This window comes from Oryx dammah, unplaced genomic scaffold (genome assembly GCF_014754425.2).
Source record: "Oryx dammah isolate SB20612 unplaced genomic scaffold, SCBI_Odam_1.1 HiC_scaffold_13, whole genome shotgun sequence".
Taxonomy (NCBI): Eukaryota; Metazoa; Chordata; class Mammalia; order Artiodactyla; family Bovidae; genus Oryx; species Oryx dammah.
Window position 1 is genome coordinate 47,647,752 of NW_024070197.1, and position 17,836 is coordinate 47,665,587.

The window sequence follows — 17,836 nt, forward strand, 5'->3', positions numbered from 1 at the left end:
GAGAATCCCAGGGATGGCGGAGCCTGGTAGGCTGCCGTCTATGAGGTCGCATAGAGTTGGACACGACTGAAGTGACTTAGCAGCAGCAGAACTCTTTAAGGGGCAGTTTGATATAAGGAGAGTGTAGGGGTCAGAGTCGGAGTCTCCGCCCACTGGGAACCAGCTGTTTGACCTCAGACGGGTTTCAGCCTGCTTGGTTTCACTTGATACAACCTTTTGCCCTGAGCTAAAGGACATCTTTATCATGCTATTTCAACAACTGCTAGGTAATATCTCTCTCTGGTTTTCAAAACCAGTCACTCTACTGATTTTGAAGATGTCCTTAGTTCAGTTCAGTCGCTCAGTTGTGTCCGACTCTTTGTGACCCCACGAACCGCAGCACACCAGGCCTCCCTGTCCATCACCAACTCCCGGAGTTTACTCAAGCTCATGTCCATTGAGTTGATGATGCCATCCAGCCATCTCAACCTCTGTCGTCCCCTTCTCCTCCTGCCTTCAATCTCTCCCAGCATCAGGGTCTTTTCAAATGAGTCAGCTCTTCACATCAGGTGGCCAAAGTATTGGAGTTTCAGCTTCAACATCAGTCCTTCCAGTGAACACCCAGGACTGATCTCCTTTAGGATGGACTGGTTAGATCTCCTTGCAGTCCAAGGGATTAGCATTTTAAGTAGTTGTAATTCAAGAAAAAGGGCATCTGGACATGGAATGAAGGAGAAGTTGAAATACAGTTGGTCCTCTAATGTTGTGGGGTTGGGGGCCGTCGATCCTCTGCATGGTCAGAATTAACTTTATTGTCAGCCCTCCATAAAGCTGTTCTGTATCTTATAGTACTGTAGTATTTACTGTTGAGAAAAGGTCCATGTTTAAGTGGACCCCGTGTTCAAACTTGTGTTGTTTAAGGGTTATACGTACTTTCCTGAATTGCTGGATGCTAATATGACCTCTTTCCTAGGAGTTCTAAAACATCAATTAATCCCCTGATTTTTTAGGAATACTTGATAAAATTGAAAAATGAATTGAAAACTATTATTAAATTATGCATTTATTACATACTTGTTATTTTTTGTTACAATTTTCAGAGAAATTCACAAGAAGATAATATGATGAATTCCATCCATGTTGGGATTCACATTCATTTGAGATGCCATTCATTTGAGATTCACATGTACCCATCAGCTAACTTCAGTAATTATCAACTCATGGCTTGTCTTGTTTCATCCTTTCACTTTGTTTCTTCTGTGCCCCACCCGCTGCCTTTCACCGATTTTGAAGGAATTTTCAGATATCTCATTTCCATCTATAAATATTTTAATATTTTAGTATCTATTTTTTAAAGATTCTTCTGATTTTTTTTTGAATGGTGCTGTTCTTTGCTGTCAAAAATAAGAAAATGCCAGCACTTCACATGTAAAAGTGACTATAGGCAGTAAAAATATATAATCTGGTTGTCTTCATTTCCAAATAATGCTGTTTATTGTCATTTCACTTTGTTTTTTGGCAGTTCTTTTGGGGGAAACCCAGCAAATGGCCCACAACTGTATGGCATTATCTAAGTAAAAATGTAAAGTGCAATTTTAATTACTCACAGCCCAAGCCCCACCGCAGTTCCTCAGTGTTACAATTTCTTGAGCCTAATGATGATATAAAATTTAGGTCACGATTATGAGTAATATTAATCCTTTTTCATTTTTCTGTATGTGGAGAGATTTGGGTGTTCAAAGACTAAGAAATGCAAATTAAGATGGAATGAACGGTGATAATGATACTTTTAAAAAGCCTTTTTGTAGTAACTAGTGTATTTCTCAGAGGAGTTACTGTTGGGAGTCACACTGGCTGTACAGAACAGGATGTTTTTGCATATCTGGTCCCTCCTACTTTGCCCATAATGCCCCCAGGCCATTGTGACACCCCAAAACACTGTTACATAATTCCTAACCTCCTTCAATACAGTGCCATTTCTTTTGAAAACCACTGAATTAGTGCACTAAGGGAAACCACAGGCTGATTGAGAGGATTTTAATTTTCTTTGAATTCATAGATGTCTCAATTAAAAGCAACTCTTTTACAAAGGATATATTATCCTAGGCAGACAGACTTATACTTAATTTAATGGAGATTGATCTCAAAATGTCAGTAATTAAAATTAACTTTTATTCTTGGAAGAAGCTGTTTAACGGGTACAGGGTTTTTTGGGGGGGGAGTGATGGAAATGTTTTGGAACAAGATACAAATGGTGGTTGCACAACATTGTGAATATACTAAATTCACTTTAAAATGATTATTTTACATTGTGTGAATTTCACCTCAATTTTTTTGAGTAAGAAAAAAAAATATTCTAAATCAGCTGCTTCAGTTTAAATGGGAATTATAGACTATAAATTCCATAAAGGAAGTGATTCATATGTGTTCGGCTCACTGAACTATCCCCCAGGTCAGCGGTGCCTGGCACATAGTAACCACTTGGTGACAATGTGTTGAATGAATGAATGAATTAAAGACTTAATGAAGATTAGGATTGTTTAAATGACTTTTCACTGCCTATTTATAGCTTGGTCTTCCAGTTGCTGTAGTAAATCAATTTGGATTACATTTCAACAAATACTTGGAATCTTAAAACTGAAACACTTGTTACATGTCAGGTACTGACTTTATCTTTTAAAATATAACCTTTACACCAGTTTTGTGAGATAAAAATTATCTGTAATATACATAACATGAAATGGCTTGAAAATCTTGTCCAAGATTATGCAGCTACAAAATTTTGACCCATGATACAGTTCTCCAGAGCCATCGTGCACCCCACCTCTTCCCACAGAAGTTGAGATTGAATTTTTAGGCCTTAGCACCATTGGATACATTACTCCTGAGTTGCTTAAGCACTGCTGAGTAAACTTCACTAGCTTGACCTAGCTAGTTGGGGAAGTAGTTAAAAAGGAAACTTGAGTATTTGAGCAATAGGTTTGAACCCTTCCTTAAAGCCACTCAAGCCCACTCATCCCTGAGTTTCTGTAAAGCCTTATTTATTTGCCAGGCCAGTGTGAAGTCTGCAGTTTCTAACACACCGTGAGAAATTCCGAAATACCCTACTTAATGCTGCTGATTATGCATATCTCTACTTGGTTTTTCCCCTTTGTCACCGTGAATGAGTCAAACGATGAGTAAATGGAAATTGTATGTGGTGTATGGCTAGACATCACTGCAGTGACCAGATAACATTTGGTCTCTGTCAGTCTGAAACTTCAGCAAAGAGCACCTGACTTATCTGAATAGATAATTTTCCATGTAGATGAGGTTTGTCCCTTCACTTGCCTATATATTTTAACTATTTTTTCATGGTAGTCTTGTATATCAGGGTTCCATGGCTCTTGTTATTACATGGAGGCTATAGAAAAGAATTACTCTTTCCTGGGTAACTCAGAAAGGGTTTTCCTCTCTTTCCCCACACTGCCCTGCCTGGTTCTGTGATGGCCCTGCATTTTCATTGTTTTTATCAGGTATTTATCACCCATCTCCTCTCTGCTTTGAATCCTCTTCTTTTTAGTTGACTGCTACAGTACAGAAGAGGAAAACAACACAATGGTGTAACTTGTCTCCAAGTATATGGAAACAATCTCCCTTGAGAGCCTGCACATCTGGCTTCTCAGGCCTAATATCTGTTGATTCTCCATTTGCATCTGGGAGCCCCAGAGCTTTGGCCTGCACCAGGGTAGAGAGGTATTACTGTATGTGTACCCTTCGTCTCTGAGTCAGAAAAGACAGTTGATCTGTGTTTACCTGTCAGCAAGTTGTTTTTTTGTGATTACAGAGAGGCTAGGAGACAGCACATTTTTTGTTTGGTTATGATATGAAAATAAAAGTAGGATCTTATTTTAAACTCAATAATTTGGTTCTACTTGATTTTATTTGTCTTCTGGATTAGTCCATATGTTCTTTACCAGAAGTTTGAACTGCAATTTATTCCTGAATCAGCTCTAGAAATTTTTCAAGGTATTAAAAATGTTTTGCTCTTATCACTGAGGATAACTAACCCTTTGAATTGTTGTTTGTTTTTTTTTTTTAATCTGTGCTGGTTCTTCATTGCTGCTCAGGCTTTTCTCTAGTTGTGGACAGCAGGGGCTGCTCTCTAGCTGCAGTATGCAGGCTTCTCATTGTGGTAGCTTTTCCTGTTGCGCAGGGCACAGGCTCTCGAGCACACAGGCTCCAGCAGTTGGGCACATGGGCTCAGTAGTTGGGGCTTCCAGGCTCTAGAGCACAGGGTCAAAAGCCTAGTTGCCCCTAGGCTTGTGGGATCTTCCCAGACCAGTGATCAAACCCGTGTCTTCTGCGTCAGTAGGTGGATTCTTTACCACTGAGCCACCAGGGAAGCCCCTGGAATTTTGTTTTCATGCTAATGTTTCTAGAAACTCCACTTTCCCCCTCTAAGCTTGAGAGAGGTTCCAGGGCAGTAGAATTTTATCTACTGTCATTTCCCTCCTTTTCCTTGAAAAGCATTAGTCGCTTGATTGTGTCTAACTCTTCATGACCCTGTGGATTTTAGCCCACCAGACTCCTCTGTCCATGAAATTCTCCATGCAAGAATACTGGAGTGGTAGCCATCCCTTCTCCAGGGATCTTCCTGACCCAGGGATTGAACCCAGGTCTCCTGCATTGCAGGTAGATTCTTTACCATCTGAACCACCAGGACCCAAAGGAATGAACTGAGACTTTATTTCCACTTAGTTTCTGCTGTTGCTGTCAACAGAAACATTTAAGGAAAAGAGGAAAAAGAGTTCATATACATTTGTGTCTGATGAATTAGCTAAGAAGGCACTTAATAAGCTATTTTAGTGCATGTCTCTCAAGACTAAGACCCTCTGTACAAAAACTACCCCCTCAAGCTGATTTTCCAGTAACAAATGCCATATTGCTACATTCCTGCCTCATTTAAATGCTTTTAGATAAACAAGCCACTGCTAAGTTATTTCATCAAGAATGGGTTTGTTTGCTTGTGTACATTTCCTGGTGTAGAGCTGATGTCTGTGCAATCTCTGATTTATGATTCACTGAGAAGAGTGGGTTAAAAAAAAAAAAAGTGGGTTTTAGCCTCTAAAAGGAGGCATTTCTGAGCCACTCTTCTGGATGTTAGATGCTTGTTACAGGTCCAGCCCATTCTTGCTCCATGAAAATGTAGATTTAGTTGGGGACAGTACCACTGGTGATAGTTGAAAGGGTTAAAACCTCTGCTTTTCCTTAACTGCTGGAGAATAATTTTTAAATATTGTTCTCCATTTCTTTTGAAATTGGTTTTGGGGTGGGGAAACAGTTTTTAATCCTCCGTACCATGAGTTACAAAGTAAGGGCCCTATCTAGCCACCACCTGTTCTGGGAAACGTGGAACTTAGCTCCAGCCCCTCTCTTAGAGTTGACAGTTCTGTGGTGCGGCAGTGTCTGGTGCTCACTCGTGTTCAGTACCGTCCCTTGTTTAATTACTTTCCCCTTGCTTTCTGCTTCCTTCACGAGACTCAAATGCCAGGGCCCCCAGGTAGTTGCATGTGAGCCTTGCCATCAGCTTGTTTCCTGGAAGCTGTAAACTGAGTTGGTTTCCCAGTTGTCCAGAGAGGGGATGCAGCCCTCCTGGATGGAGGCAGATGCATTTGAAACCCCTGGAAGCTGTGGTGGTGAGAACATGTCATGGGATCATTCTGATCATAGCTGCTTCTGCTGCGGCCACAAATTCCTTCTAACATTCATCAGAGATTTTTGGAGGCCAGTGGACTAGGATTCTCGAGAATGGGCTCTTTATCTAAAACCAAACATAAAAGGTTTCGTAAACATGTATAGCCCCAAAGCTCAAACTGCCCTCTACCACAGAAGCACACTCAAAGCAACTGAATAAAACAGAAATCATGAAACTATTGAGTCACCTCTCCTATCATGGTTTCTCTTGGCTTTGCAAAGCAGCAAACCATTAAAGGAAATATTGTCCTAATTGTTTTTGTTGTTTGTGGATTTTACTTTTTCACTTTATTCTGGTAAAACTTAACATGCTTGAAACATGCTTTCAACTGAAATAAATTTTACTTATTTTCATATAGCCATGGTCTGAAAAAGTTCTTTTCTTGTCGTGGAATTGCAATTGCGGTTGAATATTTTTGGAAGCTCGGCAACAGAAACATCACTGTATTTGTTCCACAGTGGAGAACAAGGCGTGATCCTAATGTCACAGGTGAGACAAACTGATTTTTCCAGGTTACTAATAATTAGGTAATCAGTTGGCTCTTAATTGCAACACACACTACTTAGAATAGTGCCATGTGCCATAGGCAGCAGCTTTAAAGCTTTAAAAACAAAACTAAATTTGTTGGACCCAGTTTAAAAAAAAAATCAGTTGAAGAGAGTGTTATAGCATAAGACATACTTGGGGGAAGGATGGAAAGTTTAATAGATGTTTATAAAAAGTTCTGTTAGTCTTCATTATATATCACAAAAATTTTCTTTGACTTTCTAAAAAGTTGATTATGTCTTTCTACTATGCTAGGTTTCTTCCTCTTTAAATAGTATTTCTGAAAATGATCGTTTGCTAAGTTTGGAACCTTCACATAAGATGTCTTTTTAACAGTTTGTTTAATAGCTTAATATAAGTCATTTATGTTCACTGTGTAGTACTGCATGGCTGACCTGCAGGCCCCACTCAGAAGATTTTAAATTATGGATCCTGAAATATCCAGAGAAAGTTAAGGTTTTTCTTTTCTTGGGTCTTAATAGGAAGATTGGTGAAAGGGCTGTGCCAAGCAGCTTGATGCATCGGACTGCTGCTGCGGCTGCTAAGTCGCTTCAGTCGTGTCTGACTCTGTGCGACCCCATAGGCGGCAGCCCACCAGGCTCCCCCATCCCTGGGATTCTCCAGGCAAGAATACTGGAGTGGGTTGCCATTTCCTTCTCCAGTGCATGGAAGTGAAAAGTGAAAGAAGTCGTTCAGTCGTGTCCGACTCTTAGCGACCCCATGGACTGCAGCCTACCAGGCTCCTCCATCCATGGGATTTTCCAGGCAAGAGTACAGGAGTGGGGTGCCATTGCCTTCTCCGATGCATCAGACTACCTGGAAATAAAAGGTAGACTGGGAGGAGGAAGAGTGAGAACAGGACCCACGCGGCACATTCACCAGGAAGTTATAAAACTTAGTCGCCGTTGAGGTAGAAATGGTAAAAGTACATTTCCCAGATATCCCAGCTTCCCTCCCTCAGGGGAAGTGTATTTGTCCTAGCAAAGGGCACTTGAGAATAAGGCAGAACTACTCATTTCAGTCATTTTTGCAGTAGGCTCCCTGAAAGAGTCTTGTAAGTCTTACGTGCTGTGCGTTTCTAGAGCCATAAAGCACTGTGTGTGGACATTTCAGCCTAAGGCAGTGGTGAGTGCCATTGCAGGGATGCAGTAGCGGGACTCTCAGACCCTGAGCCTGTAGCTGCTATTTTGCCTATTACTCATTTGTGGTTTTGGCCCTCTTTTATTCTCTGTCATGACCCACTCCCATGAAAATCAGTAAATATTTGTACCGATAACAGAGAAGAGATTAGCTAGGGTAGCAATCAGAGGGAGATTTGACAGACTCTTGGAATAGGGACCAAGAAGTCCTTTTCGGGATCAGGACAGAACAGTCTGTCTGCCTTTCTGGCATCCCTCTTCTATTCCATCCCCTGCCCTCTCTCAGGGATTTTGGCCCTCACTCTCTTTGTCCTCTATTGCTTGTAATATAGCTGAGAAAAAGTTCTTAATAGTAAGATCCTTTATGTATAGGTTTATGGTTTATTCTTAAGAAACAAATAAGTTGAACATTTTTAAGTTTAAAAAATAGCTAAAGTCAATTTTTACATTTGTTTTGGAATATGTCTTCCTTGATTTTTTCCCCCTTCCCAGTAAGTTCATGAAATGCAATCTTTGTGAGTCAATAGAAAAAAAGTTACCCACAACTCTTCAAGTGAAACATTTGGGGGTGCTTTCATTTATTCAAACATCTGGGTAGATAGCCTTTTTCTGAATGTGTATTCAACTTATTCCATAAACAGAACAGCACTTCTTAACCCAGCTCCAGGAGCTTGGAATATTATCTTTAACTCCTGCACGGATGGTCTTTGGAGAAAGAATCGCTTCTCATGATGACAGGTATGAAAGGCTGTTTTCCTTTCTAAAGTGGGTGTGGGGTGGTGAGGAGCCAGCCACCTGCTCCACCAGACAGTTCATCTGGCACCTGAATCCACATCTTAAAAGGACATGCTTGACCCGAGTTTGAGAATTTTAACATTCATAGTCTTTAAGGTTATACATTCAGGGACATTACCAAGGAAGCTATTGAGTTAAAAAACTTTTTTAATAAAACATGGCTGAGAATCTATAAGTAAAAGCCCATATTGAGTTGTAGTCTTTTTAAATACTTCCTAGAAGTAATGTTTGTCTTGTCTTGGTGTGGCAGCCTCAAGAGTGCTTTTCACACTTCCTCTGTCTCCTCCTGGTTCTGTCTGGCTGGTGACGGTCTGTCACTGTGATGCCTGAGCCCTCAGCATTTCTTCCATATAATAGACGGTGGTCTCAGCTGACCCTCGTGTTAAAGGAATAAGCTGCCTTTCTTAGGTTGGTACATTGCTCAGGGAGCAGGTGCTGAGACGAGTGTCTAGGAACTGAAGTGCTGGCCTCCTGTTCTCTGCTATCCTGCCCTCACCCTCTTTCACTCTGACCTCTGGCACTTACAGCACCCTGGTGGTTTTGCCTCATTGTTCTACCATAGTGCTCCCTCACGTGGAAGACAGTGCTTAGCTTGTAACCCAAGGTAGTGAATGATGGTCAGATGGGTGAGAGATGAAAAGAGGAGCTTGGCAGGGGAAGATAACTTGGAGTGATAGCAGACATTCAGCAGAAGGTCCAAAGGGCCTCCACTGACAACCTCTTGCCCTTCACCAGGCTGGTATGAGAGACCAGATCTGGGGAGAATCCAAGATGGCACGAAAGAATGCAGGAGGAAGCACCTGGGGGTAGGGGCGTAGGTGAGAAAGGATTGGGATGGAGGGATTACCCTTGCTCCAGAGATACTGGGTAGGGACCCTGGAGAGCTCACATGAAAAGGCGGTTTGGACTGCCAGGCTTATGAAGAGCCTTCAGATGCTGTTAACACAGCAGCTTCCTTCTCACACCTACAGGATTTGAATGTATACGCAAGTATGTAAACTAGGTTTTCACTTAATTTATATGGCTCTCTGGGTTTTTAGCAGATGTAAACATGTGTCCCGATTCACAGTACATGCCCAGAAGCTTTACTGCCTATTTTCATTAATACTTGGAGACAAACATTACTACTTACTGTTCATGCCAATTAGAAATAATTTAAGATACTCATGCTAAATCATATTTACTTATCAAGTTTTCCTAAGATTTCTGAAACTAATGAGGCTTGTTTTTTGATCTCCTTTTAAGTACCCCCTACTGATAATAAAAGCAGTTGTTTTGTGCCTTTAATTCCAGTGATTTCACTTATTTTATTGTTTCATTATCTTTGTTTGCATTGCCTCAGACAAATGTGGTCATCCTGACTAGGGGATGAAACTCATATTATCCTCAGAAATCTCTCATTAAGAGGGTTTGAACATGAATAATCTCGAATGATGAAATAGAATTCTCTGTAATGTTTACTTGTTACACTTTTTGGTCACCATATGAAAGTGAAAAGTGAAAGTGAAGTCACTCAGTCGTGTCCGACTCTTTGCGACCCTGTGAACTGTAGCCCACCAAGCTCCTCCATCCATGGACTTGTCCAGGCAGGAATACTGGAGTGGGTTGCCATTTCCTTCTCCAGGGGATCTTCCCGACCCAGAGATCAAACCCAGGCATTGCAGGCAGACGCTTTAACCTCTGAGCCACCAGGGAGGCCCATATGATCACCATATATCTTCTCATAATTTGCATTTGAGTGTATCTATAACTTGGACTAAACCTAATGCCAGTTCTGGACATCTCTTCTTAAGTCAGAGCAGAAAATGTGAATTTAGGCTAAAAAAAAAAAAATGCAAGGCTGACTGTGGCAAGGCTAATCTTAGAACCAAAGTACCGTAGCTTAGCAACTGAAAACTGAATAGTGATTTCACAGGCATCAATTCTGATTCATTCCTTCTCTAGTCCTTACGCATTATCATGTTACCCACTCTATTGATAATACAACTTGTCTAGAAAAATGTGTAAATTATGGTTAAGATTATTTTTTAAAAAGATTTTATGAAAACCAGACCTTCATTTCTAATCATTCTAGTAATTTCAGGTGTTTAGTATTTCAAGTTTATGTTCAGTTGACAGGGGCTTAACTTTTCTGCATCCCAGCCTTGGTTAAATTCTTTGATTTTCCTGTGAGGAGGAAATCCTTTTGTTTTTTATAGTAAAGCTACTCTGAGTGAGGGATGCCTGCTTGCCTGTTCTAACCACTCTTCTATTACCATAGGTTTCTACTGCACTTAGCAGACAAAACTGGTGGCATAATTGTAACAAATGATAACTTCAGAGAATTTGTTACTGAGTCAGTCTCCTGGAGAGAAATAATTACAAAAAGGTAATACATTTTTCTTTGTCTTTGGTCTGAGATGTTTTTTGTTGTTTACTGTTTGTGTTTTATCCACCTCGGAAGCAGTTTAGGAGACCACAGGTACCATAAGACTGTGCTTCCAATCCGCAGGGTCGCTGGCCCCTGTCAGTGAGTGGGAGGACTGAGCACAGCAGCACCAGCAGGCGATGTGTGAAGGCACTCTGGTGCCCACAGGCGCCTTCTGTAGACCAGTGTCCCCTAGCAAGAGGAGTATCTTTGTGGCCCAGTTAACTGTGTGATGGAGCAGAAATGACCACCTAGCTTGACCGTGGCCTGATGCCGAGGGACACTTGAGCAAGTCGTTGGGCCTCCCCCGGGCTTTACTGAACAGTGAAATATGAAGGCTAGGTTTGATAACAGCTGTGATTGCAGCAAGAGGATAGTACCAAAATCAGTATGCTGACTGGGTTTTCACTTTGAGGAAAGGAAAGAATACTTCTACTTTTTAATATTGGCTACTTTTCTTGAGCATTTTACCATCAAAGTTTAGTCATCTGTATTGAAAGCACATTGAATATCCAAAATAACAAAGTAAGTTTTCTGTTTGTGATGACACCCTGAGTGTGTTCAGCTGCATTAAGATCAGTGAACACAGGCTTCCAGGACTTTCTGTAAACAAGCATCATCTGACAAGGACTTACCAAAAACCAGTAGTCTCACGGTAGTGCCAAGGATGAGTCGTAAGTGCTGGAAACCTAAAAACATATCTTGAGGTTGTGTATACCTGGTATAACTGGCATATAACTAGTGTAACTACATACTTACCTGTCTAGGGGGTTTCATGGTTGCCTCTTGTCTGATATTTATGTTTTTTGAACATTAGAGGGTTTTAGAAAATGATATCCAGGTGAAAGTTAGTTACTATATGCGTTTGACCCATATGCTGTTAAGAAACTGTTGTTGATAGCTGAAGTGAGAATTGGTCTTTGACCTTCTGGGCACAGTTAACAAGCCATTAATCTTCTAGCACATGTTTCTGTTGGATTTGTGCCCTGAGCTCATTGTCAGTGTTTATCGGACACTCATCTCTGTGTGCATAGAAGGTTTAAGTGAAGACTCACTCACACACCAACCCATTGCCTTCAGAAGTCATAAAGCCAGGCAGAAACCAAGATCTAGGCAGCAAATCAGGCATTTGGATTTTTAAAAACATTTTTCTAGACTTGATAAATCATATTCAACTGACCTTCAGTATTTCTTCATATACTAATTCCCTTTTTTAAAAGAACATCAGTAGGTTTGCTTATGAGCTCATTTATTCAAAAATTAAACCTTTGTTGAGCACCCATTGTATCCCACGGTGACAGTCTTTCCATCTTGTTTTTCAAAGTTATATTGAACGTTATATTAAGAAAGGAGGAAGCTGCTTCCCAAGCCCAGATAAAAATATGAAAGTCTTGATAAGAAATATGAGAGCCAGTAGGTAAAAGTTTCTTACTCCATTGTATTTGTATACAAAAGAGAAAGTGGTTTCACTGGGGTGTGTTTGGTTTTCTTTGCTTTAGCTGTTAAGTGAAAGTCTCTCAGTCACGTCCAGCTCTTTGTGACCCCATGGACTATACATATACAGTCCATGGAATGCTCCAGGCCCGAATACTGGAGTGGGTAGCCTTTCCCTCCTCCAGGGGATCTTCCCAACCCAGGGATCAAAGCCAGGTTTGCGTTGTTGCAGGCAGATGCTTCACCAGCTGAGCCACAAGGGAAGCCCAAGAATACTGATAGAAGGGAATACTGATAGAAGAATACCCCAAGAAGGGATGGGTAGCCTATCCCTTCTCTGGTGGATCTTCCCGACCCAGGAATTGAACTGGGGTCTCTTGCATTGCAGGTGGGTTCGGTTAAGCAGTCTTTTAATTTCCTTTTTTCTCCCACACTATAATTATTCTCCCTGTTGTAGATTGCTCCAGTATACCTTTGTGGGGGACATATTTATGGTTCCTGATGACCCTCTGGGAAGAAGTGGACCTCGATTAGAAGAATTTCTTCGGAAGGAAGTCTTCCTTAGGTATTTATTTCCTTTCCCGGGCTGTCTTGTGTTTACAGACTTGTTCCAGTTGTCTGTGCTTCAAGTGCAAGTGCACTCTCCCCCTGAATGTTATGAATGGCATTTCATTTCCAAAAACAGCCTTAGAGTTAGTGCTGGTGAAATGTAGGTGGCATGTCTCCCAGAGACCGAATCTTCATCGGTGGCTCATTTGGTGTTAGTCCCGGAAGAGAAGGTGGGGGGCCAGACTTTCTGTGGTCAGAGAAGACAGGGCAGGTGGTGCTGGTGGCCGCGCACTAGTGCGTGCTGACCAGGCTCTGTGTGTGTGTGTCTTTTTAAGTTCATTTCGCCAAGTCATTTACTTTGAATATTTTATGCTTATATGAATTTACTTACTATTCAGGAATCACTACCTGGGAAACTGTTACTGTCTACCTCACCGAGTAGACAAGTATTCTATATTTGTCGGAAATGAATTTTATAGCTTAGGTTCTCTTTCTTGTAGATTGGGGTTTGTTTGTGTTTAAAGACGCGTTTCCATCTTCAGAGCTCTCAAGAATGGACATTGTTAGTCCTGTGCACCTAAGTGGCAGATTGTATTCCCCGGTGATAGGCCTTTTCTCTTTTTAAAAAGTGAAATAAGCTACATTTCTGTGTATTTCTCAGCTGAAAGGGGTGTAAGCTGAAAAGAATGAGAGACAGCTCCCCCAGCATTTCAAGACAGTGAGAGTTTAGAGCTGATCCTCTCCGTTTATGACAGGGCCTTTGGGGGATTCTGGGTTTGGATTGGAACGGGCAGGTGGCTCGCACAGAACTGTCTTCAGCACACAAGACCAGCATGATCTCCACTCCCAGGTCTTGTGAATCATTTCTCTTTCGAGCCTTTGTGTTTGATTACACAGATGAGGGCTCCGTTCCCAAAGGTCCTGCTTCTCCACCTGCCTCCACCAAGAGAATGGTAGCCATTAAAGCTCCTGCTGAATGGCCATACATCTTATTTTTCTTCCAAAGTCTTAACTTGGAAATTCTCTGCTAGGCTTTAAGACCTGAGGCCTGTGTGCAAGCATCAGGGTCTGTGGGTCAAACTTAACAGAAGGAGAGTTCTATCTCCTTCTCCAGCCTCAGCAGCCTGGCATCAGGGTCAGTCCTGCCTGCTCACGTAAGAGCCATTGAATACGAAGTTAGTCATTGCACACACATACACCCTGCCCCCACGGAGGGACTGAGCTTTTGAAATTGGGAAAAGTGTTCAGTCAGCCTCATTTCTTTGCTGCAAGCAGAGCAAGTGGGGGCTTTTTAATGGTAGAGATGCCCTAGACACACTCATGTGTGTTCAAGTTGTAGACACCAACATCTCACTCAGACTTGAGGGGCTGGGCAGGCAGCCTCTCTGCCCAAAGATCCCCATCAGCCTGGCCCCACAGAGAATCTGAATCTGCAAGAGGGTATGGTCCTGTGTCCAGATCTTTTGACAGCTTCCTGGTACACCCTGGTTCAGAGCCAAGCAGCGGGGTGGGGTCAGTCCTCACAGCAGCAGGCCAGGAAGTGGAGTGGCTCATGAAGAGCCAGCATTCCCGGTCACGACTGGGCTGGAACTGGTGTTAGCGCATCCCCACCGGCCTGTCTCTGGGTGGTTGCCCTCCATGCCGTGGCTGCAGTCTTCTCTTGGCTTCAGAGGCCAGAGAGCAGCTCCTTGAGTTTTGGAGTCAGTGGCAGATATTTTTAGACAGATTTCTTGTTTGTCTCCTAACCTAGCTCACCAGGGCTTGCTTCCATTCACAGAGATATGCAGCCCCTACTCAACGCCTTGCCAAATGTGGGCATGTTTGACCCCAGCTTCAGAGTCCCTGGCGCCCAGGCAGCCAGCACCAGCCACCAGCCTCCGACCCGGATTCAGGGCACCCCACCCAGCCACTGGCTTCCTCAGCAACCCCGCTTCCCACTTTTGCCTAACCTTCCCAACATCCAGCAGAATCTGCCCATGCCAGCACAGAGATCTCCTGCAGAAACCAACGAGCTGAGGGAAGCCCTTCTGAAGATCTTCCCTGACTCGGAGCAAAAACTGAAAATCGACCAGATCTTGGCAGCTCATCCATACATGAAAGACCTGAACGCGCTCTCCGCCATGGTATTGGACTGAAGGCTGTTGGGAGCTGGGGCTCTGGGCTGAAGACACATACACTCAAGCTAGTATCTGCATGTGGCAGCAGGAAGTGACATAATGTGAAGAAACCGATTTCCCAGTGGAAATGCTGTTGTAGTGTATAGGAGAAAAAAAAACACAGATGTTTTGTGTATAAAAAAAATCTGGGTTTTCAAAACCAGCTTTTTTATATATATACATTATGCTGCTATTACAGATTTAACATTTTCTGTAAAAGGAAAGTCTACATTTTCTGCCTGTTCAGAACTGTTTAATAGCAGTTACTCTTGAGTGCACTTACATTTTTATGTTTTTTAAACTATTTTCCTTAATGCTGAAAATATTGACAAATGGATATGGTTAGCCTTTCTTAAAAAAAAAAAAGTTGCTTTCTTAGGGAAAGCAAGAACTCTTAAAGTATATTTTCTTGAGATGACTATGTCACGTCCACTGACATGAAGTGTGCTCACCCTCCTAGTCTCCTCTACCCTCACCCCTGGAATTAGAGTCCGTAGGAGTTAATTTTGCTCCTCTGGGGTCTTTCATTGGAGCCATTTGTGAGAGTGGACAAGTGGTGCCACTAGATGGCACCTTGTGCCTAGCCGTTGTTAATGACCAGGGCAGAGTTAGGCGCACGGAGTATCCGGCTGGGAGAAACTTGAGAGTCCACGTAGTCCAGCCCTTCCTCCCTTCCCACCCTGCAGAAGAGGGGACTGAGGCTCCAAGTGCCCTCTGTCTGGATGGGCCCAAGTCCACAGCTGTGGACTGGATCCCTCATGCATGGCTGGGACACTCACACTCGGTCCCTGACTGACTCTAGAAGTCACATCTTAGCTCTGAAGATACTAGTGGGATGTGAGGAAGTTTGGTGAATAGCGTCATTATTACAGTAGTTTGGTGTCCACAACCTTGGGAGACGCCCCATGTGAAGTTTGTGCAGCTTTGCCAAAAAACTGGTTTTCTATTCTCAAGAATGACCCAAGCCAATAAATAGCATTAGTAGCTTCTGTGGGGGCCCAGAGCCCCATATTTATTTTTCCTGTATTAATCGCTTTAGTGTTCTCCTAAGCTGCCCTTCCTATGGGTCTTTCTCAGAATTGATATCTTAGTATTGTGTTTTCAGTGTTGCCTAAATTCTTTGTCAGTGAAAATTCTTTTTCTGGATAATTAACTGTTAACATCATTCTTGTTCTCTGGACCTTCAAAGGGCTTTGTATTTTATACTTGTGCTTTCCCCAGGCTGCTCACGATCAGTTTCACATCTGCCTTGTAGATCACATCTCTTGTGGCCCCCAGAAACAGTTCCAGAGGACTCAATGCAGATTCGTTCTTCATGGTGAAGGGACTTAGTTGGCCATGAGCAGACCTGGCTGGCTCCCCACAGTGCTCCCTCCAGGGGTGAGTCCAGAGTCCTCGGGTGGCCAAATTCAGACTTCAGTCATGTTTTCTCTTGGATGCCTTTAAGATGCATTCTGGTGTGGAGCTGGTTGTCAGCTGGGGGTAGGATACCCAAGTCATCCAGCTGTGCAGGTGGAGGCCAGAAGGCAACTTCAGTCACAGCCCCTGTGCCTCAGCTTCACAAATGATGGTTTTTAAAAACAACAGCAGAGGTGTGAGGGCTGGGTCCCTCTCACAGTGACTTTACCTTCCAGGTCAAGTGGCCTTGCCAATCCAGCACTGCTCCTGTTCAGAGAAGGACCCGAGGGGCACGCCTTGACTGTCAGGACTTAGCCACTGGTCTTCCTGGAAGTGGGGCTGAGGCCCCACTGATGCTAGGTAGAGCTGGCTAGGCCTAGAGGTCAGGAGTTTTCTAGGCTCTAGAAGTGACCTGACCTTTGAATTATATAAGCCTCTGTGATCTTGGTATTGTCTCTGAGAGCTCCACCAGCCCCTTTCCTCTTTCTTGGGTACAGGAAGGAAGAGTGCAAAAGGTAAGTGGGAGGAGTTTCAGAAAAGCATTACTTACTTACCTTGGTAAATTATAACATGAAACAGAATCCACAGTTCTTTCTGAAATCTTATCAAGTGTAGTTAAATTTAATATTTTAAAGCTCAATTCTCAAACCATTATTTTAAGAAGTCATTACCTGTTCTCAGACTCCTCTTAATACCAGGCTCAGTGTTCATACTCTCAGTCTACCTCCCCTGGTAGGTTTTCTGAGCCACCTTGGGGAGTGTCTGCAGCAGTGTTGTAACTCCTCCAGGTGACTCAGCATCCTGTATTCCATGGCATTCCTCTGAAGCAGGTGGCAGGGCAGAGGGCGCCACCCTCGTTCGGTAGACTCAGAGAAGTTGTCTGGAGTTAAAGAATAAGTAGGCAGTGATGCTGAATGATCTCTGGGCTTACATTCTTCCCCATGCCCCAGACTGCCACCTGGGAGAAGAAAGACTGGTTTGGTCTTTCTGTCAAGTAGTCAGTGTTTGAGACCCTATAGTCCAGTGGCTAGAAAAACAGAAGGCTCAGCCGTCCTGGATGAAGGGTCAGCGTTGTTCTGGCAGGCTTAGCAGGGCGTGACTGCCACCAGGGACTCCGTTGACCTGTTGTAGCTTTTGGTGTCAGTGAGAGGAGGGATAATCTTCCTTTATCGCTTAGGCTTATTGTGGCATTTGTGGAATACGATCCGCAAATAGAATCCGTGATGCTCTGAACCTCCACCCCCACTGAGTCTCATGCCCTTCCCCCCACCATGGGAAATGGCCCTGGGCCCCCTGGAGTTGGGCCTTGGCATCACTCCCACCTCAGGCCCAGCCTGCCTCCCATACACCCCTGAGACGTGGCCTTCCTTAAGGAATTCCCCCCCACCTCTACCTCCCCAGCACCCTTCTACGTCCCCACCTGCCCCTTTATCCTGGGCCCCTCAGCCCATCTCCTCTCATCTCCCAGCTGCTCACTCCATTTCTTATCTACCTCTCTCATTTTTCCCTGCATATTTCAGATCCTGAGAGTAAAACAACCTGATTTCCCTAAGGATCTCTGTTCATTGCTCCTTCCTTCCCCCTCCCACTTTTCACTTCTGTGTCTGCAAACTTGGCCTCCACCCCATCACGTGGGATTAATCGAGGGAAGTCATTGGAGACCAGTCAGTTTCCAAATTAGGAAACGTTTTCCCAG

General features: G+C 43.2%; 1 protein-coding gene across 1 annotated transcript in view; it reads left to right on the top strand.

Annotated features, from left to right (window-relative positions):
- N4BP1 (NEDD4 binding protein 1) overlaps positions 1–17,179 on the top strand; it is a 54,246-nt gene extending 37,067 nt beyond the window's left edge. The window contains exons 3-7 of the mRNA XM_040253856.1: positions 6,075–6,205; positions 8,043–8,139; positions 10,457–10,564; positions 12,495–12,602; positions 14,364–17,179. Of these exons, the coding sequence (XP_040109790.1) occupies positions 6,075–6,205; positions 8,043–8,139; positions 10,457–10,564; positions 12,495–12,602; positions 14,364–14,721 (802 nt within the window). The 3' untranslated portion in view covers positions 14,722–17,179. The remainder of the gene's footprint in view (positions 1–6,074; positions 6,206–8,042; positions 8,140–10,456; positions 10,565–12,494; positions 12,603–14,363) is intronic.
- Positions 17,180–17,836: the final 657 nt, after the last annotated feature.